General features: G+C 33.3%; 1 protein-coding gene across 2 annotated transcripts; it reads right to left on the reverse strand.

The window, feature by feature from the left end:
* Positions 1-27840, reverse strand: LOC145684775 (proclotting enzyme-like). Of its 2 annotated transcripts, none has more exons than XM_081757147.1 (6): positions 27763-27840; positions 26318-26504; positions 22272-22480; positions 16240-16466; positions 5087-5150; positions 1-1049 (listed from the first exon to the last, which is right to left on the reverse strand). In XM_081757147.1, the coding sequence occupies exons 3-6, from the start codon at positions 22375-22377 to the stop codon at positions 916-918; spliced, it is 531 nt and encodes a 176-aa protein (XP_081613273.1). In that variant the 5' UTR covers positions 22378-22480; positions 26318-26504; positions 27763-27840; the 3' UTR covers positions 1-915. The 2 variants fall into 2 exon arrangements, with proteins under 2 accessions (XP_081613273.1, XP_081613272.1); XM_081757146.1 differs by having other exon boundaries at positions 27749-27840.

Raw genomic sequence — 27840 nt, forward strand, 5'->3', positions numbered from 1 at the left:
TATATTCCCTTATATCAATCTTAATATCGGCACACATTTTAAATGTTCATATACAAGTAGATTTATCAAATAATTATTTTGTCCCTACTTTTTCTAATGCATACCATAAATGTCGCCACCTGGACAATCCAATTTATTTTTACCTAAATATCTGGTTTTATAATACATGTACAAAAATAGTCATCCATCGAAAAATAATATAAACCTCTGAAAAATATTAATAATTAATATAAGTTTCCTGTCAATATGTTAAGAAATGGTTTCAGCAAGAAATGTCTTACAATATTAAGATAATATGTAATAACTATGGACATTAGCTACCCCCTAACATGCAATAACTATGGACATTAGCTAGCTAGCTACGTATATTGATTCTTATAGATAGTTTCTCAGTGTACATGGGGTCCGGAAATGGGCATACCCCCCTTTAGTTTCAACAATACAATGTTAGTGATGGTAGAATGTCTGTACGCAATTACCTTGAAGTCTTAAGAGTCATAAACATCGGTATGATCACCATCCATGTCATGACAGCTGAATTCTGCGTCAAGTTCGCAATTACCTGAATCAGACGTTCCCTGGCAGCTGGATTGGAAGTGGTTGTACATCTGCGAGAACTTGGGGCGAAATTCAGCTGTGGTACGACATGGATGGTGATCATACCAATGTTTATGACTCTTAAGGCTTCAAGGTAACTGTGTACAAACATTCTACAACAACTAACACTATACTGTTGAAACTAAAGGAAAATACGCCCACTTCCGGAGCACCCTGTACACTTTAAAATTAAGATAACTTGCTTGTTAATCTACTATCTATACTATATCAGAACAATTCAACATTTCTAGAGCATAAAAGTAACTAAATTAAAATGAAAATAACTCTTAAGTTTGAGCACTTCAGAAACCGAAGATCCTAGGAATCCTTACACGTTTTAGCACCAGCTTTCTTTAAATGTTCATTTATCCAATCGATATAATTTGGAACTCTGGTGTAAACTCCTGGATATTCAGCAGAAGCACATTTGTTTTTAGTGAACGAAACAATTCCTGAAAAAAGAAGCAAGAGATTATTCACAAAGTTTTGTCAGCAGGAAGTTATATAAGTTTGATTATATTCCAGGAGTTCAAACAAGTATATTTTGTCTCACATTACAAAAGTAAAGTGAAAATTTAAACTATAGGGACAAAATATCAAAACTGGAAGTAGTAGGAAGTTTTTAAGACTTCCAGTTTAAATAGTGAGATGCCTCGGAAAATGGAATATTAAATGTAGACGCTGAAGTGATAACAGATAGGAGGTTTTCCCCATATACAATCATTTTGTTCTATGGTGATCTATGCTGAAACCGGAATGGCTGATTGCGACTACTTGAAGTTTGAATATAAAGTTAAGAGAAGAAAAGGAACCTACTGTAGAGACACTGAATTGACCCCAGTTGCTTGTCGCTATTTCTTAGTATTCTAGCACCATAGAGCAATATTAAATTAGAAGAGGAAGTAAATTTCTTTACTGGATTCTAGTAGAGAGATGCAGATGAAGATGGCAGTTTAGCTGAGACGCTGACTCGAATATAAGAAACCGTTTCCCGATATGCCATACCGTTTTCGCTATGAAACCTTTCGACAGACAGACAGACATAGTCGTTTTATAAGACTTCCCATATTTATCCACAACATAGTTTGGAACTATGAAATAATGTGGTATAGCATATCACAAACGTTTTATATAAAATAAGGACCCTTGGAGGTCTACCTGGAGAATACATGCCGTCTAAAGCCTTTTCCTTTCATGACCTGCTAATTTGCGACAACACATAATCTTGGCGCTACAGATCTTCAGTATTTTCAGACCACAACATAGCAACACAGAATTTGGACAGGTCTCTTTTGACACTAACTTTCCATCATTCAGAGAATTTTAAAAAAATGGAAACAACCAGTAGCCTGACTGTACGAGACTCGGGCTATAGGTGGATAGTTTAAAACTCCAAGCAAAGCTCTTAATTTCAAACAAGTTGTTAAAATGTGTGTAGTAAGATTTCGTCAGGGTAGTATATTATTCTTCTTGACTAATTCTCCCCGTCTCTTTGTAATTAGCAAGTGTACTCGAACCAATTGTCGATAGTACACGATGGAATAAGTTCATCTTCTACTCAGCTAACTCCGTGAATCCCTGTGCAATTACAATGTCAATAAATGTTCAGCATAACAATCCTGGGCTTCAGTGTGATTTTGTCATAGGTTTTGTAGATTATCATCACTTCAACACAATCTTTATTGTACATTGTTGTCGTATGTTATCCACTTCACATCATTCTTATCTTCCGCTTTTGAAACTCTTTAAGTTACTTAGGTTCCAGTAGGAATTCGATCGAGTAAATATTTCTGAGTCAGATTATCTGGCAAAGAAATCCACGTACTCAACCAACTTTATTCAAATGATATATCACGTTTTGAGTATGAAGGTTTAGGTCATTGGTGGTATGATGACCAATTATAAGCTAATTTCGTTCAACTTTCATTAGAAAAATATTCCTTTTACTGTTATTGATCAACTACTGCGAGAAACATTTACATTCGAAATTTCCGAACCAAAAACGAAGAAGTTGTATTTTTTCAGTTTCATTCAATCACGTATCTTGCTTATAAAAATCATACATTTACTTTCTGTTCTGCGCAGCATTTACCCCATAGAATGTATTGCAAAATGATCACTCTTCTTTACACTGCAATACCTTAGGTCTAAATGTACTGTTCCAGTATTTTTGTCAATTTGTTAGCTTCAACTATCAACTGTCAATGACATTAATCTTAACCACTGTGTCTCATATACTTTGACATTTTGGGACAATATTTTGATCTCATGTGGAAAGTGCTCACTGTTTTCTAGACTACGCAAGTATTGTTTTTTTTAAATATTTTTGTAATGTTACTACAAAAGAAAGGAAGTGAATTTTTTACTAACTAACGGAAAAGGTTTGGCCATTTTATGACATCCCACTTGTCATGCGCTCATACACAAAAAATAAAATAAACCAGGTAGCTACGAAGCAATGAGGAGTTACTATGATCATCGACCTTCTGTAATACAGGTAAATTGCTCACATACAACAATCGTAGGAAATCCAGTGTCAACGACGAATGGAGATATCGAAGCTTCTTCTGTTTTTTCTTCTTTTTTGTACAACTTTGAAGTTGGCCTTTCAGCTGCCACAGCAAGTTGTCGTATATGGCAGACATTTGGGCAGAATGCCGTAAATAAATACATCTCCGTCATTACTTCCAGAAATTCCGTTCGGGAGATGTGACCTGGTAGGATGAACGTCGCAGTGTATGACTACCTTTGTTGGTTAATGAAGTCCTGAAAACAATATTGCATAATTACACTAGTCTAAAGTGTGATGGATTTAAAAACGTTCTATGTTTCCGTTGAAACAATCAGACTGTACCTGCATTGGATAGAAAAGTCAAACAAGTTAAGCAAGTGAGAATTCCACACATTGTCGGCAGTCAATAAGGAACAACGAGCGACATGCTGTTTGTCTTTGCTCACTCAGCACATGAACACACCTATTTTGTATCATTTGCTCACTGCCAAAAAGGACCGAGTTCTTTATGATATTGCGAAACGTACAAGTCTTTGGTTGTCACCACGGGACCCTGTTCCTCGCACTTCAACAGCACCTCTGTACTCACGAAATATTATGATGTCTGTATGGTGGAATTGGCAACAAGTAGTGCATTATGAGCTCATTCCATCTAGTTAGACAATCACTGTTGACAACAACCAGCAGCTGAAAACAGTGCACCTAGATTTGCGACAGAAGTATCAGGCATTGAGGAATTGCAAGGGTATGTTGTTCCTGCACGACAATGTCACGCATCATGCAGCAAACAGGCCCAGGAAGACTCATTAGGAACTTGGGGGGGATATGAAACGCCAAAACCTCATCGGACATTGCGCCAAAGGACTATCATCTATTTCATTACCTCGTCAACAACCTTTAAGGGAGATCCTTTGAATATCAGACAAACCACGGAAGGCATTCACTAGCTTCTTTACGTCACTAACACTTATCACGAGAATACTGTGCAGTTGTAGAAGCGTTGGGAAAAGTGGTGAATTTTGACGCAGATTACTCTCAAGCCTAAAGGTAAGTAGTGTTAACTGAATTGCTCTTTGTTTTTCCTTTCTCAAAAACGACAAGAACTTTTTTGTTACCTTCTATTTTATAGTCACTTAAATTAATGAAAACTAATTAATTTATTGTCTTCTGATCAACGAATACTAATATTATAGCTTATTATCCACTATATAATATAAAGACTTTGTAATGAATTATTGAAAATTTAATGTTAATTTGAAGATTTTAAAATTAACTTGTAAATTATGTTCTTAAATATTACGCAGTTAATCTAACAGCCATCAAGGTGTTGTGGCATTTTTGCTTCTCTAACATATGTGTAGTTTATTCGTTTCTAAAGTATAATTCCTATTTTCTATGTTTAAAGTTCTTAAAACAATATTCAATGTCATTGTTACGGATGGTTTCTATAAATTGTCTGAGATGTAAGTAAGCTAAGCAATAATTGTCTCCAACAACCTATTATTTCAGGTACAGATTAATTTAAATATTACCGTCAAAATTAGTAGATGTATTTGCGAAATGTCGGCATATTAGATACACAACCTTAAGGGAAATAATTAGCAACATACGTTTTTTATAATTGCTGTTTGACGTAAGCTTAATATAAGATTTTAGCACCTAGAGTTTGCATGTAAGGCATACCATAATCTTAATCACTACTGTGGCTTGTATCAGAAACAAATATTTCATCCTGGAATAGAACTCTTGACTACAAATCTCACTTTGCAATAATTCAAGGATCACTGTTTGCTGTTGTGACTTTTATTTCTAATGAACGCAATGAGCGAATACTGTAGATCATTGAAACATCCAGGTTTAGAAAATCATAGCGCAAAACTTAGTGTTAAAATTAATTTAAAAGGTAAATGGAACGTAATATTTCCCTTAAAACTTTACTTTCGCAAAAAAAGATATATAAGGAAAACTCAAATTTACCTAAGAGATAAAATTTCAGATCAAATTTGTCACTTTTAAGCATCAATGGTCCTCCACTGTCTCCCTGAAAAGTACGACATACAGATCAGCAAAGAAAGGAACATATACTCCTAATAATAATAATAATACCAAGGCGAGAAAGAAGAAGGAGAGGATCAAATTGTCTGGCTAAAGTGTGCTGGCCTCCAGCTGTGCTTTTGCTAGCATTATATGGAGCAGATTAGACACAGTGTGCATCTTTGAATGGGTAGGGGGCCATCATCTCTTTAGTCTTTATATCACGTTAATTTCATTTAAGTCTGTTCTTGTGGGAAGTAGTATGATGGGCAATGTTGTTTGTTATTGACACTAGTCTAAGAAGATGAAACACATGTATAGTGAACAGGTCGAAATTATAGGAAAACTCCACATACTCAAAACACTTAAGCTTTGTCAAGGCCCAAAGAAAATTCGCCTAAGTAAAAGAAAAACGTGTACTTTAACAAGCGTTGCTAATTCAAAGTAACCTTTGTTCTCTTCTTTGACTGTCGTAGAATTGTTCCTTACGAGTTACAAACAACTAATATTTATACGTTCCCTGTTGTGTACATGACGATGTCCGTGGCAAATTACCAGTTATGTGCATCTCGAACAACGGGAAACAGCACGAAGATAATGTTCTCCATTAAAAGGATCGTGTGATTTCTTTTCTTTTTTCTATATTTTTCTTTCTTTTTGTCACAACATAACATTTCGATGGATTATCAAGCTCCTCACTCCGTGAATATGGCTCTGTATGACTTTGAGCTTATCTTGTAAGTAAAAAAAAAACCACCTGAAAACATAGTGCTTTTACACTCAATAGTTAGTCAAGCTCTACGTGGGCGTGTCTTGCATTCAGATTGTATATAAGCTATCAAAATTGGATATTTCTCTCATGCTGTGTCTGAAGAAGGCTATGGTACATAGCCGAATCTGTAACATAGACACACACTCTTAAAATATATATATAATGCTTTGGTCAGTTGGATTTTTGTTAGCAACCTTGATTTTTCCAAACCTGTAATGAATATTACACAATGCTCACTGACAGAGATAGTATCTTGAATAGATATAAATATTTCCTTCACGATTTGCTTATCAAGGAGCAGAAAGTAACTGTAGTGAAGAAAGTGTAATTGTACACTACAAAACCGACGATTTCAAAGCCTAAACTAACAGAAGTAGAAATCGCTATACAAAAATTAAAGAAATACAAATCTTTTGCTAATGAAATTACGGATGAGTAAATTTTAGCTGAAAAGGAAAACTTCAACAATATAAGGAAACTATGTGGAACATGACGGAATTGTTGAAACAGTGGTAATAATTAACAACTGTAGAAACACTCAAGAAACGTAACACTGATTGCAATAATTATCGAGGCATTTTTCTTCATCAAACATTCTATCACCAAGATTGATCTCATATGGAATGAAATTCTTGGAGATTATCAATGCGCATTTATTCAAAATGGATCATCGTTTGGCCAATTATTTACTATTTGGCAAATACTCGAACATAAATGGAAACACACTACACCGGTACATGAATTATTTACTGATTTTGGAAGGGCCTACGACTTGGTTAGAAAGGAAGCATTGTACATTATTGTTACCAAATTTAGAATACTGTAAAAGCTAATTAGATTAATTAGCGTATGTTTAAATGAATATGTCAAAGTAACGTTCGAGTGGGAAAATACTTTCATACGAGTTTTCTCGTCAACAATGACTGGGAAAAAGGAGATGCATTGTTGTCATTATTATTCAACTTTGTTAAGTACCTACAAGGGAAACCAAAGACAGCAACCAAGTTCTAGACTTGAATAATATTTACTTGGTTATGACCAATGTGACGTTGTAATAGGGAATAATAGGAGAACAATACAAACAAAAACAGAGATCTCATTAAACGCTTACAGACATATGGATTGTGAAGTAAATCTAGAGAAACTAGATACATTGAATTTATCCAGGATCATAATACAGAAAATTATGGATGCGTCAAAATATCAAATAATAATTTCGGCAAACTATCCTTTCAAATATATAGGATCAGTGTTATGAGACAAAAATCGTACCCACAAAGAAGTTAAAATAGATTGAAAGTAGCCAATTGGTATTATTATTCAGTTAAAAATATTTTGTTGTCACGAATTATGTCGAAGAATTTCAAGCTATATATATAACGACAATATAGTCTGTTGTGCTGCATGATTTCTTAACAAGGTTGCTTTCTGCGAAGGAAGAACGCAGACTGAAATTATATGAGAAAAACTCCTGAGACTAATAATGGAGCCAAGATAAACTAAAATGGTGGGGGGAAACTTTATAGCGAGGAACTGCATACTTTGTACTTTATACCATTTACCATAGAATATTAGGGTCATTAACTGTAAGTGGTATGGTAGGCAGGTCAAGTAGCCAGAATAGAGGAAACCACCAAAGTTGTAAAGGTATTAACCGGAAATCCAATCAGAAAATGCCTATTAGCATGACCTACACGCACATTTAAGGCCAATACTAAGAAAGATCTTGCAGAAATAGGACTATAAACGAGAAAATGTATCTAGTTGGTTATATACTGAAGTTAATTGAGAGCTGGTGGGAACGCGTGTTCCACAATCCATAGAGTAAGTTTAGAAACAATTATTTCTTTGGTGCTCATTAATGAAAAATTAATCTAATGAGTAACAGGGACTTAAATTTATTTGCCGGTCCACATGTCGAACTAAAGTGAATTTGGAAATTATGTTTTTACAGTAGATAGATAGATTGTCGCGGCTGAATCTGTTAATAGAGTTATTTTGCTATCGTCTCAAAGTTAGCACTGTATTACGTGTAATCGGTACTCTACAGGATAACTCTTGAACGAAAGTAATTTAAGTAATAAGAGTTGGTCCAACAGAGCTATCTCGGTCAAACGTCATCAAACAGTTGACATCTAATAGGTGAAGTTGTAATTTTTATTTAATTTACCGGTATATATGCTTCTTCGGATTGATTCATTGTCCAGTTGAAGTATAACTGCATCGACGAGTGTGAAGAGTGAAAAAAGGAAAGACCGCTTTTGAACTTTCCAATCCACAAGTAACCATTTCACAATGATAAGTTATTAATTATAAATTGTGCTTAAGGTGCAGTATGAATTTCATTTCCTGATCTGCATTCAGATAGAAAAACGTTATTCAATAGTGAAAAAAATTTTTCGCCCAGCTTGGCTTTCTTGACATCAGGCTTGACAGACATCTTGACGTTGGATTGTGGATAATTTTCGAGTAAACATGCCTGGAAGAGTACAGGGTCTTTGCGCTAGATGTGAATTAACAGTACTAACATTTGTAAAACATGATGTTGATAATGAGGTTAATCTTTAGAATATTCATGGCTTAATGAATGAAAAAACAAAGATCACCAAGAATCGTTCACGAGTTTCTGCTTGAGATAGGGGAGTTCAACAAACCTAAGTAAGGTAAGTGCGAAGTAGACATAACCTAACTTAAGTAACCTAGTAGTGCATTATCCCACCTTACTTCGGCTTGTCGCTTCCCTCGTTCTTCCCTCTCAACTCCGCACTCCCCATTCACTACCCACAACCATGCTCCGCGCAGCCCGCCAGTCTCCTCCAGGTTAATAATGGATTTCCATATGTAATTGTGGTTCCTCCCCCGTACTCACTCACTCGAGGCAACGTAACAGAACATAAAATGAGTAAAGTTTAAGTAGAAATTGATGATTGTAGATTATATTATGTTTTTTGTTGAAAATTAGATGGACGGGTAACTTTGAAATAATTCTCTTGTGTACAATTACAGTTGTATTTTTCTTAAATATTTATACTAAGTGCTTGTTTAAAATCTTAAATTAAACTCGTTTTATATAAATGAACCACCTGCACACTTATACCAAGAGAGCACATACCAAAACAGCTTTTTAAAAATACTATAATATTCAAAGAAACACTGAGAAAACAATGTATGCAGCATACGTAATATCGTAATTACATTTGTAAATCATGTAGTTTTTGTACTTAACGTACAGCAAGCGTATAACTGAAAACGCATGTTTTATAATACTTTCTGTATAAGTGTTTCATCTATACATACTTTCCGTATGAAACAATATAGGCGGTCAGGATCTCACATACAAATGGACGTATATAACATATAGCTGACGAAGGTAATATACATTGTGTGTACTGTTAGGCATCAAACATCTTGCAATGCCATGATGTAATACCTGAGGGTAGTGCCTATGTAGCATACGGATAACGTATGCTCCGTTCTGATTTTTGTAGTAAGCAAGAGGATTCCGTATATTTGTACAAAATACCACTGTCCGAAGAACGGATTTTTCTCAATGTAAGTAAAACGCTACACCAATCTAGTATCGAGTAAAAGCATCACTGCTTCTTTCATGTTGAATTACAACATTATTACGCCTACGCGACTAAGAAATAGTTCCAATTTACAACGTTTTTATATGAAAACTAGCTACTTCCACGAGATCCCCACCCAAGTACAATACAAAACATTTTGCTACTTAATTTCTCCTCCAAATCTTGCAAATGTTTACTAGTTCTGGCTCCACAACCCGGAATTTAATACTTTAACTTAAACTTTAAATATGTTCACTTGCTCAGTTGCTCATCTAATTAAGGTAATTTAGCTTAACTTTATTCTTCTACGAGAACAAACATTACTTTTTACCTTATAACCATTACTTTTTCGGCGAATGTTCCACCACAGTTCTTGTTTAACATATCACACCACAGTAATTTGGACTCTGCTAGAATCAATCACCTTTAACGGAACTCGGAGCTCTTAAATCAATTCACAACTAATTGTTCCACAGTTAATCTAAGGTTTGCTGTTGACGAGGATTTTGCAATGTATGTATGTACTACAACTACACAATAGAATAACAATAACCTACCGCCATTACTGCAATCAACAAAAGATAAACGCTTTTTTTCCTGTTCCTGTTTTTATGATTTGGCTTGCAGCAAGCACTTCATACTTCGTCTCCTACCTTCCAGATCGCTATTACAACTTTGGCATGAAATATTATGAACATATTCCTTCTTTTCGTAAAAACATGCTTCAATATGTATTGAGTCATTTCATATTGAGATTCGAGAAGATTGATAGACTTTACTTTAACTCCTTTAAAATATGTTTAGAAATGTTCATCAAATAGTTAAAATGGAAAAAATTCTTGGAATAGTCTCTTTTATATTGCATTTTATTCTTAGTGTTTACACATAGAATTAATCGAGTTTTTTGCAAGCCTTCCATAAAAATTTTAGGCGGGCCAAGAAAAATTAAGGGGGAAGCCCCCTCTTCCCCCCGTGGATACGGGCCTGCTCTGACTACTAAAATTTATCACAAGAGCTCATGAAGTACTCATGTGGATAATATTGCCTACATTTTAGCCGGCGACAAAAAATAATGATTGGTGTAAGTGTTTGTGCGTGTTTGTGTGTGTGTGTAAGCGCATTTATTCGTTACGACAATTATATTCGTGCTTTCAATGATGTATTTCTGTTTATGACAATGATCAGTATTGGATTCATTATTGTAATTGGGAATTTCTGAGATATTATAATGCGTTCCCATCGTTTAGACTTTTTCTCATTCATATTGTTACATAAAAGAGGAAAAATAAATCATCAACACATTGACCACACTACTAGAAACATAAAATCTGTACAAGAAACTCTACAAATGATAAGGCAAGAGTTTTTTTTCTAAGTATGTATCTTGATGTGGTTAAGCTGGTTCTGAAACTTTTTAAAGAACAAAGTATCTCAGAATTCGAAGATAAAACTTAGCATAGAAGTTCCCATTAAAATTAACTGAAAATACATTTAAACATTTTTCGAAAACTTCACTCTTAAATAGGGGAAAGATGAAGTTCTATCTTGAAATTTTGACCCTGAATTGTAAGTGTCAAATGTAATGATTCACTCATGTTACAGGTGTATGATTCGGTATTAAAATAAGAGTATACACGCATCAACAATGACGTTTCATATATGAGGAAAGAGAAGAATTTCTATAATGTTCAAATTTCAAATTTGTGAAAACTTGGACTTGTCGTAACAATAATTTCTATGGATGTTCATTTTTGTTTCCCGACTTTCGGATTAATCTGCTGTTTGAACTCAATAACCGTGGAGTTTTATAGGATTGAAGAGTGACGTTTTACTATTGGTGTAGAATAGATAATTTTATTTGAAACTATTATGAAAACAAAGGATTTTTTTATATTTATATAGAATAAAGAAACAAAAAGAATAGAAAGTCGGCAGAAACCAAATAGAAAGTCGGCTTGGATCTGTATTTGAATACCTTGGGATTTATGAAAATATTTGGATTAGTCTTCGTCTGGACTTCCTTCTGTTTGAATGTATTAAGATAGCTATATTTTCATCTAAAATTCTGGTCGTTGGGGAGATAGGTGGACAAGGCCCAGCAGTTAAAATGTTTGGGTAAGTGGAAAAATATTATAGTTTTGTATTTCTATCTTTCTGTCTGTGGTTTAATGCTTATTTTTTTGGTAAAAGCATTAAAAATTTGTTCTCTGCTATTAAGGCAAAATAGCTCCTGATTTTGCAAAATTTGCTTTTGATTTAACCTATTAGAGAATAAATTGCTTTTGTTTACTTAGTTTCGCTTGTTTCACTTTAAAGTTCCTCTTTGGTTTTTAAAGTTTGTACTCTTTCAGTTTGTAAAACGGATCCTTTTTTATTAATTTTTTGTTCCACTTACGTTGCTTCAGTTTGGAGAATTTTTGCTTAATTTGAAGATTTTTGCTTTAGTTTAGCATCCCACTAAGTTGTTTCAGATTCGAAAGTTGTGTGCTTTAGTTTAGCGGCCCACTTAATCTGTTTCAGTTTCGAGTATTTTTGTGTATTTATTTTGATCTATTGAAGGTTTATTAGTTTCAGATTAGTGTTCCGTTTGAGGTATTACAGTTTCGAGTACTTTCACAACATTAGTTTTATTGCTTGAAGGTTTCTTTCGTTTTAGTTTAGTACTCCAGTTATATTATTGAAGTTCGGAGCTCTTTGATCTTTTAGTTTGGTTGGTTGAACCTTAGTTTACTTATTTAAATTATTTAAGGTTAAAGTTTATCAACTTCATTAGTCTCATTATTGGTTGTCGCAGGTCATGTTCCATTCTAACTTGATTATCTTTAATATTGTTAAATTAACCACGTGAATTGGTCCATTAAAATTTGTTTTAATTTATAGTTTCTGTGGGTTTACTTTCAATTCATATTTTTGATTTGGTTTGATTGTTAGCTTCAGATAAAGGGTATTTTATTCTTCTTCGCCTACATAAGTTGGTTACTAATTATTTTAGCATCATTTTTGTATAAATGTCAACCAAAAGTTTAATACTTCCTAAGATTATTGCTGTTCGGTGAAAGTATTCGTTGGCAGTTATTTCAATTTTGTACATTTTCGTAATCCTTCATTGATCAGGTTTCTGGGATTAAATCAGTTTCGTTGGATCTAATTGATCTCTTTATCTTCAGTTTACAATCGCTTCCCGATAGAAAATTTAATTGGTTAGAATTGTAGATTTGGAAGTCAGCGTCCCAATCTGACCTATGAGAGTATTACTTAAACACAATTCATTTATTTTCATGTGCATTAAATTAATCGTTTATAAAAATAAGGAAAACAATTAGTTAATTAAAAACAATAAGCTAAATTGCTGATTAATGAAATTAATTGTGACCAATTTTCCATCTCATGTTATTATTATTTTTTTATTTTGTTGTTCTTGTTGTTGAGCGTAGTAAGTGATTTGAAAAAGATAATTAGCAGATTTTTAAATCAAGTAATTTGGTTACTGATTTAAGAAAATAATTTGATTTCGTCTGATCACTATTGGCTTACTGATCAACAGGAATATATATATTTCACATTTAAGTTTGTGCAACCATAGAGATTTCTGATTGACACTGCAAGCATTTAAATTATTCTAATCTATACTATAAATTTCGCTAAGTTCTTGTGAGATTAGTAATTATTAATTATCGGAATCGTTTATTATTTAATGAATTGAATTGGAGTGGAATTATATGTAGCGTGATTAAAAAGTGTTTGTTCTTACAATTACTTACCTCAATTTTTACTTAAAGTTGTTAAAGAAAATAAATTGTTATAGTATTTATTTTAGTTTATTTTGGATTGAAAAGTTACTTATATAAATTCTGAAAAATAGTTATTTCCTTATTTTAATATTTTTGGTGATATTCGATATAAGGTTTTTGTTTTTAGGCTGACATATTTCAGTAGCACGGTTGCGATACTCAAAGCACCCCACTGTATTGAGATTAGCGGAATCGTCCTTACTGGTAGTTCGTTTCTCCGGACATTTTTTGTTAAATCGTTGGACGATTTAGATCGTTTCTCTCTATTAAGCACGGAAGCCTTTCCGATTCTTTATGCGTTATGTCATTATTCGATTAAGTTGGAGTCAAAAATCTGTACATTAAACCTAATTGGAATTAATTGAAAATGTGTTTCAGCCTTTCCAAAATTTCTTTATCTATGTAATACACTTTTAATATAAAAATATCGATTCTTTAGCCATAAAATACTTAATCTGGATATTAGCTTAACTCGGAGGGAAGAAATTCAGTATAAACTAATAATTAAACATGAGTAAACATTTATTGCAACGTTTCCGACAATTCCGCTTCTCAAAACGAAACGGGGGATTTTTTACAATAATCAGATTTAAAATTTATATAGTCATTAAATCTTATTTTTCGCTTGTGAAGAATGATCATTTCTCTTTTCTCTATTATAAGTATTCATTTTCATTTAGAACGACTTTTAAATTTAATGCCTTCCAGTTTAGGTGTATAGCTGTTCAAAGATGCGCTTCCGATCCATTACACGCCTCAGCGAACGAGACCATTCATATGAATCACGACAAGTAACACTACTGTGTTATAGAGACTTTCCTGTGGTTAGCTACTTTTTTCCGGAATTTCCATGTATTTTAGTGCATTTTATTTTGTTATACACGCACATACTTTATAATAGCAGAGTTCCACTACTCTACACAAAGCATCTTCCCAGCAGCTGTTTCTTGCAAAAAAATCCTTGCCTGGCAACACTTCTGTCTTTTTTCTTCCCTTCATTTGGAAATCTTTAACTGACTCCGGAAGAGAAGGCGGTTAATTATTCCAAAATCCACTAAATACGCTCCAACCTAAGTATTATGCACGTTTTTATTGCTTTCACGTTTGTAACGCATTGAAATTAACCATCCACATTTCAATATATGGTTAGCGTATTACAAGCTTACGCATGAGCTATAAAAACGCGTTGAGAACGCTTCAAATACCCAGACAGTAACTTGATTTGGCTCGGTAGTTGTTTTGGGATCATCCTCATTTGCCTCCCGTGGGAACACCCCTACCTAACAGATGTTTCGATGTAATGTCCTATTACACTTAAAATACTACTAATATACCAATTCCAATGGAGTATTTGTATCTATCTATCTATCCAGGTGGACAGGAGCCTCCACTCTGATCAAAATCTCAAGTAGCTGTCTAAAAATAGTCACGAAAATACAATCATGTTCATGACCATAATAAAAAAAAGTTACCAAAAATACGAAACATATTCTCTTAACTTTTCTACTGTACTTTCACAGAAATGTATTAGGTGAAGTCAGCAGAGGCAAACATATTTTTTTCTAGTCCTGGCCTTAGAGATAGGTTAATCCAGCCGAGTAGATATATTTTTTCTTTAACTTCTGTAAAAGCTGCTATTTGTTGTTGCTGATAAATAGCCATGTTGACAGCCAACATCGTTGAAAATATATTAACTTATATAATAAATAAGATACACAATTCTTAACAAAACTTATGAATTCCTTTCTTTGTTTTCCAACTGTTTTCGGTAATAAATGTTTAATAACATTAGAGGCAGGTTCATAGTTTCAGTAAAAATTGTATATAGTAAAAATTAATTGGAATATAAAATAGTATCAATTGTTATAGTACCTAGTGTAACCAAAATTTAACTAACATCAATACTTGCTTTAAATTTAAATGACGAAATTATGGAATTCTTATACGTAAATATCATTACAAACTGTATGTTGTCTAGTGTAAATTTGAAAATAAAATTAAATGAAAATGATGTTTTACATTTTAACGTCCCACGTTTATTTTATGTTAAGATAAATGAATGATTAATAAAAGTAAATCATGTTAGAACAACCGCTGGAATAAGAATATTGGAGGAAAAGGGAGTACCCCAAGAGAAAAAAAGACACGATGTTCTCCACAACAAACCTATTTGGCCTAGGATCAAACTATGGTCACACGCACCAGAAGTGAACGTCCTACCAATGACTCAGAGTATTTTTTAAAGAAAAAAAACAATAATTACAAAATACTGAAGTTTGAAGTTATAGTACTTAACCGGCAGTCATTTTGTCTTAAAACCAAATGGTCCTTCTCAACTGATTATCTATATCAAATATTTATAACCCGGTCACCTATTTCAGTAAGTAATTTTATTTATAGTTATTTGTGTCTGATAGAAGTTCTATATACAAAAGGATGAAAATGATGTGTGTTGAAGCTAAATAAAATCATTGAATACCTAAGCTGCATACAATACACAAACTCAATCATAGCAGTTATCATAGTTTGCTACTTCTTTGAGAAATATTATTACCGGAAATAACACACTTTCCGATTATGATTTTATAACAATATATGTGTAATTAATTTCCCAGGCGCAGGTTTTAATAATATGCAGATTATTACAAATTACTAATGTTTTGTTATCAGTTGTTTTAATTTCTAAGGTAGATGAATAAAGTGCACACCCTGTAAATGTAAAACAGTGAAGTTTCAGTCCTTCTTCTTACTTTCTGACATTTTTAAAATTGTGTGAACAAGACATTCACTCACATTTTAAGTTGAAATGAACTTCAAAGGAACTTGTTGTTTGTTTCCTAGTCTTTTTTTCTCTCTCTCTTCTTTGTTATGTCCTAACCATAAATATATTTCAAATGTCGCTCCTATATGATATAGGCATTTTACTTCTTATACTTATATTTATTGATGTAGTGTTTAACTTACCTTACACGAGTCTTTACCACCTTCACTAAGCCCAGCACATAGCATGTTTCCAGTTATATCTTCTGCCACGAATCCAGTTTGTGTGCGACAATATTCGAGATCTAGGATAGGAAGATCCACTTCCAGAAGTGTTTTTGATTGTAAGAAATATGGGTCCACTTCGGCTTTAGGATTTTCTGTGAATCCAAACCCTAATATTCTCCCACTTTTACTTATGTAATTTAAACCTGTTTAAAGAATATATATTAAAACTCACTACATCATCGTCTCTCTTTCTCGTACACACACACACACACACACACATATATATATATATATATATATATATATATATATATAGGAGGAGCGTCTAGAAAGCAAATAGAATGATTGTCTATATTTAAAAAACAAAGAAATATTAAAGAAAAGGCTCATTCACTAAAGTAGCTAATAACACTAAACTAACGTTAACTTTCTAACATAATTGCCAATGTTATTGAGACACTTCTCGTGACAAGACATGCATTTTAATACAAATATTATACTCGTCTGAAGGTAATGAGTGAGGCTATGAAGCTGCTGAATGAAAGCAAAGAACAATTGCTCATTACGCCACTCATAGACAGCCCACTATGGCAACAATGTCTTTGTCTGTTACCTAGCTTCCTTATTTCGTTCGAAAATAGGCCTTGTTCTGCTGCATTTATGTAGTTTTACCGATAATTCTTCGAAATTACGACTTCCATTTCAAGTGTGAAACTTGCAGTGTCATAGGATATGCTGGAAATGCAATGGAGTAAGCCTTCTGATAGAAAAGGGCGGATCATGTTCAACATGGGAAGAACAAACGTGGACTATAAATATCACAATGGACTAGCGTTACTGATTTTGAACAACTTCAAACAAAATTTTGAATAAAAAATTGAGAAGGCTCGCTTTACCTTTGATTGTTTACATGAAGCTTTCCCAGAATTTTCTAAACTTCCCCTACACGAAGTTATCATTGTTCATCTAGGCTAAGAAGAAGGGCTCTGCAGGTTAGCTTCCTGAAACTTTGACACAAATGTATAAGAGAAAGGGATGAAAACCACTCTGGATTTACTTAGCTGATATCAGATAAATGGTTACATTTTTCTCAGTTGAACTATTGCCTGAGTATAGAAATTTTAACCCAGGCGTTAGTCATAACGTGGCAGGCTCCAATTATATTTTAGAAAACAGAAAAACAAAGTCAGACTTAATTACGAGGCGCATCCAGAAAGTAAGTTTCCCACGCGTCCCATAGCTACGAAACGGTGTGTTGCGCGAAGCGACTACGTGTACATGAGAGAGTAAGATCCTAGCATGGCACATGCACTAACGGAACTTTCCTAGTGCTCTCAGTAGCGTCGTGGCAGTGGTTGAAGATGGACGTTCCTATTCCAGCTCCCGCCGCGTGTGAAGTTGCGAGCAGTGATAGCTTTTTTGAATGCACAAGCATAGCACCAATCGAAATCCATCGTTAGCTGTGCCAGGTACATGGACCTAACGGCATGAGTAAGCAGTTCCTGAAGATTTTCCGATCCTTATTGCACACCACTGTCACGGAGTGCCTGTTGATCAAGAAGCTTTGTGTTGAAGCAACTGATCCTAGAGCACAAAGCAAGGTGCACAAGGTTAGTATTGACATTTTTGCAACGATACAGATGACGATGGATTTCAATCAGTGCTATGCCCTGTGTATTCAAAAACTTTATCACTGCTCGCACTTCACACGCGGCGGGATCTGGAATAGAAACGCTAATCTTTAATCACTAATACGACGCTACTGAGAGAATTAGGGAAGTTCTACTGGCGTATGCGCCATGTTAGAACCTTATTCTCTCAGTATATGCAGTCGCTTCGCGCAACATACGGTTCCTAGCTATGAGACGCGTGGGAAACTTACTTTCTGGATGCGTCTCGTATTAGGAGAATGAGTGCAATGGTATTTGATATTGCCATGCTTTACTTTTAGTTTAACGAATGCCAAACGAGTTGAAAATACCCGTAGAAACTCGTTGTGAGACAACTTCGGCACACTATGAGAACCAACGGATGTGGATTTTTATTTGCAGTGATTGTGTTTATTACGGTCAATGCTCAGTCTACGGTACAGCAACACAAGAAGAATTGCAATGTTTCAACTGATACGTTTTTACCTCTGTTCTATACAGTACGGATTTCTTGCCTAGTGACTTTCACGTTTTCCCACCATTGAAGAGATTTCTCAGGGAAAAAATTCAAAAGTGATGTCACGCTTAAAGAAGAGGTAACTTCATTTCTTCAGTCATTAGCGGTATTGAGTACAACTTTACCAAAAAATTAAAAACATTAAAATTGTCTCCATTATGATAAGGGGCTCAATACCAAAGACGATTATGTAGAAAAGTGTTGGTTGTTGCGTATTGATGTAAATGAAGTTACATTACTTTGGTACATTGATATTTACTTGTTAAATTGATCCTATTTCATTTACTCACTTTACAGAGGAATAATACAGGACAATTGCCAATATTTGCTCACATTCGTTAATCTCATTACTTGTATACTTAGAATAAATATATGGTGTAAGACAAGAGAGAAAAAACACAATCTTAATATTAGTTTTAATAAACTAGAAAACGAAACAGCCAAGCACTTCATCCACTGGGTGACATGTAGTAATAATTGAGGCAAGGAATCTGTACAAGAGTGAGACAGAAGTATTATTAACTACTAGGACACTGAAGAAAATAACTTATGTTTTGGAAGAATGCATGAGAAGGAGTTTGAGTTAGGAAATGTTTCGCAGATGCACCTTCCAATAAACGACCAATTATGTGCCTGTTTGATAATTCAAAGAAAGTAATACGCGTGTGAAGTATCCACTAAAGCGGCAGAGCATCAATTCTCACCAAGTATAAACTGACATATCAGTGCATCAATGAAAAGTAGAAACGAGAAATCCTTGTTTAGTCACAGTAGTGTGTCTTACGGTGCAGCACATACTGCTGTATGGTAATCATCATAAATGTTTCTGTACAAGCTGTGAGATTTCAAGTAGTTATTTTCTAGTATTTTGCACCGGCATCTTGAGTACTATCAGTAATTTGTACAATATAAAACTCCTAAGGGACACGCATTTAAAGATTGCCATTCGTCATGCGAGGATTTCCTTCAACACATAGGTTAGATGAGCACAACATTGGTCATTGTCGTCAATTGATAATCAGTATATACCGCAAGAGTCTCCTTTCTAATTCCAAAATGTTACATTGGGTGCTATGTTTCAAAGAAACTATCATTCTCATCTTCAAAATGATTTTTCAGCTGTTAGCCACTCAGAAGAGAGTTGGGCATTAAGTGAATGGTGTCACTTGAACAACACAGTGCCACCTCCTATATGTTCATTTGCCTATACATTCAATTTAGAACTGATGTTACTAAGGCCACGTGATGATGCAACTCTGGCCGCACCGACCTCCTAATCTCGTTTCACGTGACGTTTCTGTCTGTTGCCAGCAGCTTGCACAACTCATCTGGTTAGTAAGTAATTCTTCTATGGTACTTAACTAATAGTAATACTTCATCCTATTTCATGTAACCTTTCCAGACATATAGCCCCTATCAAAAATTAAACTGTTCATGTTATATTAATAATAATAATAATAATAATAATAATAATAATAATAATAATAATAATAATAATAATAATAATAATAATAGAAGATTCTCTTTACCAAACAATGTTTCAGGTTACGACAGTGTTCAATATTTACTAATCAGCAACCCGATGAAACAAGTTATGTCACTCATAAAATAATAACATATTTTGTCACAAGAATTTAGAGTTAGTTTTGCACTTGAGATCTTTCTCCAATTGTCTTATTTGGTAAATTTTTCTCCCATAATTTCAGATAAATATTTTCTTTTGACTTTACTACAATAATTAAAATTCATTTGTCTATCATACCTTACTTCTGCAAAATTGCTAAATATTACGCAAAAGTGACTTCTCTTTAAGAGACAATCTACTACTTATCCTCAATGAAGGACGTTAAGGAAATGAAGGTTCTCACGCCTGTTTCCACGGCAATTACTTTAAAATGTATGGGAAAGCAAATATATATAAGATTGTGAATTTATCTGCCTATCTTTAATAATACTTGAAAGTTCTGAGTGATTATGTTAATAATATTTATCCCAATTAACGCAAATGAATATTTACAATACGACAATACTAAAATAATATAAGTTCATACCATTTAGGAGATTTTTCTAAATGTTTACATTTTTACAGAAAATAAACTCGATCATTAGTAGCACTACACTCACATGTAAGCTAGTTAAATTAAGACATTATTTACTGACTTGAAGAGAAAACTGAAAAATGGAATAATTATTATTAGCATACAAAATTGCCAACAATTATGATCTTATTATTAAAAAAATAACATTCTACGAAAAGTTCAAAATGAGGTTTCTAGAACCAACTTCAACGAAATCTGGACAACCTTTTACGTAGAAGGCTCTAGAGTATGTTCAGAAACCCCATTAATAGAGCGAACTTGTTAGGAGTAATCTATAATGACCGTTGTCTATATCTGTTGTACTGTATGCATGAATTATGTAATATTTTGATCACCATATAATACTCTCAAAATGAATTCGTTCTATATTTGTCTATATTTGTTGTACTGTATGCATGAGTTATGTAATATTTTCATCACCACATAATTCTCTCAAAATGAATTCGTTCTAAGTACTAATTTTTTGCGGGGCAACGGAATATATAAATTTGTAAGTGTTCTCAGAAGTAAAAATCATGCATTCAGTTTGCATTAAATAATTAATAATTGAATCACTGTACATGTCAAAGTAAGGACTGCGCGTTCTTCAGAGATGCCTAGAAATCAAGCTAATAAATAGTTATGTAACATATTGAAACAGAGAAATATTACTAATGGTGTACTCAACGTTGAAAAACTTCCACTTAAAAGAATCCAATGTGTTTAGAATTTGTGGGAACAGGTATAAGCAATTTGACACACACTTAAACTTCGTAGGGAAGTTAATCAGAAGAGCTGATGAAAAGAAGTCATTACTATTTTAATAACGTTGGTTATCTCCGTTTATACATAATATACTTTCAAATGCATGTATTCAGTTCATAGATTAACAAACTTTACTAAATCTGAAACCTATTCAAATGTGTTTGAATTAATCATTTTAAATCTTCTTTAAACTGATAAAGATCAGTAACGGGGTATTAGTAGAGCTACCATTTCACGCAGAAAAGCATGTTTACTACCCTCAAACACAAGAGTGTAGTCTGCATATAAAGTTACACGTCACTTTTACATATATAAGGATCGTACATTATCGCTTTGTGATGCTTCTCAATAACAAATTTCCATTTGAAGAACGTTTAAAGATTATTAAAAAAACTGCGTGATAGGTACTTTATAAACCAAATGAACAATTTACCTCTTCTGTTCTTACAAGAATAGGTACCATAATACACATCATTCCAGAGACGAATATGTAGACTTATATGTAGCAATACAATATTTTAAGTTTTGCATATGGAAAATATATACCTGAACTGTTGAAAAATCAGATGATACCAACAACATGTTCGCTATCATTGTTAACCAGTAATGTATATTAAGCTGTAGTTTATTTGATTTAAAACTATCTGTTGAGTTGCTGTTTAAAGTTACCTGTTCTCATTCCACCAACATTTACATTTATATTTTACAATGTACATCTTAAATAATAATGCTAACAATATAAATATCTCCATGTTATTATACAATTAATTAAATAACAAATCGTGGAAAATTCAATAAACAAAAGAGTTCAAATCCAGCTTGCAGAAAGGAACTAAAATTAGAACTATCTGATAAAGAATTGACGTATAATAAATTTACTTAATGACTAAATATACACTTAATTTATAATAGCAATAACAAAAATGCCAATAACCATGCATATTGTATATTAATATTATAATTAGTTATTACTGTATTTATTTTGTTGATTGGACTTACTTTTCGATAAACAAATTGGTGCTAGATCTTTCAATGAAATGGGTTCATCCAACTCTATCAAGCAAATATCATTGTCATATGTTGTCTTGTTATATTGTTCATGCATAATAATGTTTTTGGGTTTCCTCCACACAGCGTGTTCAGTATGGTTAATGTCTGTGACATTGAACACAATTTCTATTGTTTCAGAAAATGCTTCGTGTATCTTCCTAGAATAGAACTTAGACTTAATATATCACAGTAAGTAGTATTTTACTTGTGATATACTTAGGTATAAACAATAATGCCTCTTCCTAAATTTTGAATTAATTCAGTACTAGCTTTACAATATAATTTCTAAATCAAAGCAATTATAAATGGAAATGTGTAGATTATTAGTTTCTTTCCTGATGATTAAAAGAATTGAATATATTTCTGTTTATTTTACTAATGTAATGATCACATAGGATTAGCACTATGTAATATTGGAAGAAAAAAATATAAAAGCTTTTAATTCCAAAATTAAAAAAAAATAAACCTTTTTCTTCCAATAGGAAAACAATGAACAGTTATGGATGTTTCTGTAGGTATATTAAGACACGGAACGTAAGCTATATATAAACTTTCCAAGTATAATTATCATAGAAAGTAGCTCGTGACCTTAAAATCAAGAACAAGAAACACTATTTAAACTTCGTATTTTGAGGTCGTTCTTGGATGGTCAAGTGAAGATGCTACTGGTCCTCCGAGGAGTTTGGTATAAAGATGTTGATATCATCTGAGGACATCTCCCACACGTTTTATTTGCAAATTTGCCATTTTCACAGTTCCACTTTACTTAAGCTCTGCATTGGTTGTAATTTAACGAAAATTCTGCACTAATATCCTGGCTTCCCAGATAATTTGATCTTATTTTATGTGACACTTTCCTAAGACCGTTATCCCCTAAGTACTATGGACGAAAATAATCACGTAACTACTATGGAACGGTCTGTCAGACCGCATTGTTGTTTCGCATTTTCTGAATAGTAGTTTTATTGCATATTTTTAAAATGCTATCCTACATATCTTACTTGCATATAGAAAAATAAAACATTGTAATTTCACGATGTAAAAAAAGCTTTATATTTCTAAAACAATAAGAAATAGAGCATTGTCAAAATTTGCAACATTGTTGCCAAATAACACTACTTTAAGATAAAGTGTTCTTGTAGATGCACTGAGAATAAAATATACAAGAAAATCGGAGAAAAAACATAGAATTTTAGCTTTTTTAAATTTACAAGAAGGTACTATTATAGTTATATTGTTATATTTTTGTAGTGAAAAGGTAATGAATAAAACTTATTTTAGTTCTTTTATGATGGCGAAAGTAAAGAAAATACGTTTTGCCGGTAACGAAAGTACCTTACTAACTTTTCTGACAGCATGTGCTTTCTTCAGGTAGGCACTTATATCTTTTTTTCTGCACTGTAAGGAAATCGGTACCACACACCGCTGGCACGAATATCTTTGCTTTCCGCTTACAACTCAGTGGACAGAAGACTGTGTTTTCCTTTTCAACTCTTTGTGCGTGATGGGGGAAACTCACTTTCAAGCTGTAGTATGCTCTTGATTGAAAAACTCAGCTCCCGTGGCAGATGTCTGATGAACAATCTACGTTCTATGTGAGGCCTAAGAATTCATTTTGCGAACGGTTTCATGAAATTGAGTCTTGTCATCACTGCGGACTTAGCGTGGACTTCATGCAAGACATACGCATTGACACCACACGCAACATCCACCAGCATAAAGAAAATTGTCAATGGCTATCGTCTTGTTCGACGACTTGATGTGTAATCTGTACATTTTTTGTCTATAGTATCCACTCCGCCTTTACTCGTTATAAAATATGATTATTTTACGTTTTCCAGTCTCTGGGTCATTATTTGATGTGTGGTGCAAGACGTGCTACGCGGTAAGACACAAAACTGCTAGTAATCAGTAGATAACGAAAGACAACTGAACAGCAAAATACTCACGTAACTACTATAGTATGTCTGTGAGACCGCTCGACCCCTCCAGCGCCAGCGTACAGGGGTTCAATTATAACACGCACTTCACAATACGTAACCATTTGCTAGACAGGAAGGTAGACGAAAAGATCCACTTGTAGTAGTGAGACCGTGGAAAATATAATGATACGAAAAGTAGCAGCGGTCTGAGAGACGGTCCATAGTACTTACGGGTTATATTAATAACTGTGCTTTCGTGTACCCATTCCAAGAGCTTTGAAAAATAATTATGTATGCTGTTAGTACAATTGACGTAGATATATTTTAATGCGTGTTTCAAAAATAATCTCTGTAACTCACGTTTCTGAAGTCTCCAAATAAGGACGTATCAAACACTTGTACGGTAGGCCGTAAATTTATTTTATATTACTATTTTAAAAATAATTTTTACGCGTCATTGAACAAATTAAAATTTCAATTTAACTTTAATGTTTATAATAATTGTTAACTTATAAAGTAATATTTCTTGTCCTTGTCCTTAGCGTGTCCTTGACAAAAACATTGTGTTTAAAGGAAATAAGGTAATTTCTACTCATAAAATAATTACCTTTAACTCATTTTCGTATGTGATTACAGAGTAAATTAGGACTTCGAACAATAATAAATACATTTGTACCATATGTAAAAATTGTGATAAATTCGGGAATGTTCTAGAAATGTTTCTTAATACGAAATTTTCTGTATCTTTTTACCCCTGTAGGTGCACAAAATTTGCCGGTACGTCGAGAATATGATGTGGAAGTTAATATATATTCTATACTATTAACCTTTCTTTTTTGAAAAATCAAAAAAGACCTATATATATATATATATATATATATATATATATATATATATATATATAGATATAGATATAGATAGATAGATAGATAGATAGATAGATAGATAGATAGATAGATAGATAGATACACATGATAATTACCATACTAATTTCGTTGTTGAATGTTCCATTTATTGGACATATGAATTCTCTAAAACTACTGTTTCCTGAAATGAGTAGTACAGCATAAATCTAAAATATAAATTTGACTCGATCCGCTGTAAACTAGAAAAATCAATTTACTCCATTTAGCCACATCACTGACAATATAATTTTTTAACTAGTGTGAAATTGGTTACTTATTTTTTTACAAAACACATGGCATAAATTCATACTCGTACTCTAATTATATTAGACGAATGGTTATTACATCATTATATTTAGAACAAATAAGACCTTTCAATGATATCACATACATGTTTTCGTTTTTTTGTGACAAAATTGCATTGTAGGAGGCATTTTTAACGATACTGCAATGTGTAATATCTACTCAAATGAAATCGTATTGTACTGTTCTCTAGGGTATATATTTTGTAAGATTCAGTAAAATAGAGTTACTACGTACTGAGTTAAACAGAAGTACTTTCAAAAAACAATTTTTGAAATAACAAAATGAAAGAGTCCGTTAGGAAACTCTTCTTCGTTTCCTAATAATCACAAGTTCATGGTTGGCAAATCATTTCTCTTAGAATAAAACAGGGTCTTTAATCATTCTTTAAGCATTATCAGGTAAATAATTTAGTAAGAACTTTGGGGTATTTTCAAACTTTTTCTGAACCAATCTTCTTTTCTATATTTATGCTTCCTTATTAGGGCCCGAGATTCAAGGCGAGCAGGAATAGTAGTATAGGAAAAGCAAGAGTGTTAGATATACATTTAGTAAGTATTATTGAATTATAGTTAGTTATATAAAGAAACAGAGGATTATGTAATGAAGCACAATATTCTTTTGTAATTAATACAACTTTTGTGGATAGGGAGGAGAGAGAAAGAGAGAGAGAGAGAGGAGAAAAAGAAAGAAAATAGAAAACAAACAGCAGCGTGTAACCTCAACTAAGTAATTAACAATTAAGTTACTACATCCTGCCATAAAAGTGTTTCTTCCATATGACTTTTGTTGTCATATAATGCTAAACGCTCATATTCGCACAAAATAAACTTTGTCTATGATTTCTTTATCTGTTGTTACTTACCCATCATCACCTGGTACGATGCAGTGTGCAGCAGTAATAATAAATTTATCGGCTATTAAGCTTGCACCACAGTGATGGTACGTGTGGGTTTCGTTCGTTGTCTGTAATTTTACTGACCATGGATAAAACAGTGATGCCTCTATTCCTTGGATTATTTTTGTTTCTCTTTTCTGTGCATGACCACAACCTGGGAAGAAAACATTCGTAAATATAAGTATCTCTTGATTGATTTGTCTACGAATGCGAGACACTTACTAACTGATTATCAACTGTGTATAAGTGATGTCAAACATAAGGCAGGATTGCCAGAGGTGCCGATGTTACTTGAAGGTTCTTTTATATGCAGTTCTGCAAAATAATTAGACGGTATGCTGAACCGAATCAAATTAATGAACGCAGTCGTTTGTTGGTCGTTCATATATATGTGTTTTTGAAGGAGAACGTTTCCCAATATTTTTAAAAGAAAATGCGAGTTCGGTAACTAGCATGAAAGTAGCAATGTGTTCTTTCTTTTTTCTCTACGTTTACCACACAACGCTTTGTACCTGCTGCCAATTATGCATGATTAGCTGATTCGAGCAGTGAAAAATGAAGCTTGCCTTTAATGAATAGCGAGTTATGTAGGACCTATGTGTATTGCAGCTGCGGATTAAAGATTTTAGTTCTGTGATCCAATAGGTGTGGGTAAACATCCTTGCTCCTATCGATATTATCAGGAAGATGATTTATATTTATGGAGACTGTAATGTTAGTGCAAATAACGCGCAAATGGTAAAAATTGCCTTCTAATGGACGATGAAGATTGGCCCGGTGGTATGCCTCTAGTCATTGACGCAACATTGGGTAACAAAATCAATGCACTGGTGTTATCTAATCGAGGAATCGTAGTTCATGAGTCAAAGAATCAAAGTTCTACGGATGCGTTTAGTGGCCTAATGAAGGTTAATTTCAGAACATTCGATATTTACTTCTAGTGTGCACAGTTTTCTGCCGTTTCCGGTAAAAACTGCCATTCTTTAACTTATTTAACCTGTTTGGTGTTTTAAGTTATAACTTTAATAATGAGGAAAGGGGACAAGACCTTAATACCACTTGGTTAGCTTGAGCATTGAACTATCAGCATCTTTATCTTTAATTACAAGATATTGGATAGCGTCGTGATACTTGTCTTTTCCAAGTAATCTATAACTTGAGAGTTTGTCTTGTTCTAGTTTGTTTGGGCATTTCCCGAAAGGGTAAGCCGGGGAGCGATTTTAAATATATTGAAGTACCTATAAATAGTTGTTATTAAAGCACATTTATAAATTGAAAATGTGTGGGAAGGCCGCAATTTCACACGGGAGCATGTAACACTACTGGTTCTTAATAAATATCTCTTGAGCCACAATATCTATAACAGAACATTGAATCGTAAATATTATTTATTTATACCTTCGTTTACAAACCGTTAATTTCTTAAACATCAATTCTTCTGAGAACTACGTAATTTTTTCACTCAACAACTTCTCTTATTTATATATCCA

Source organism: Thermobia domestica, chromosome 5 (assembly GCF_964235325.1).
Source record: "Thermobia domestica chromosome 5, izTheDome1.hap1.1, whole genome shotgun sequence".
NCBI lineage: Eukaryota > Metazoa > Arthropoda > Insecta > Zygentoma > Lepismatidae > Thermobia > Thermobia domestica.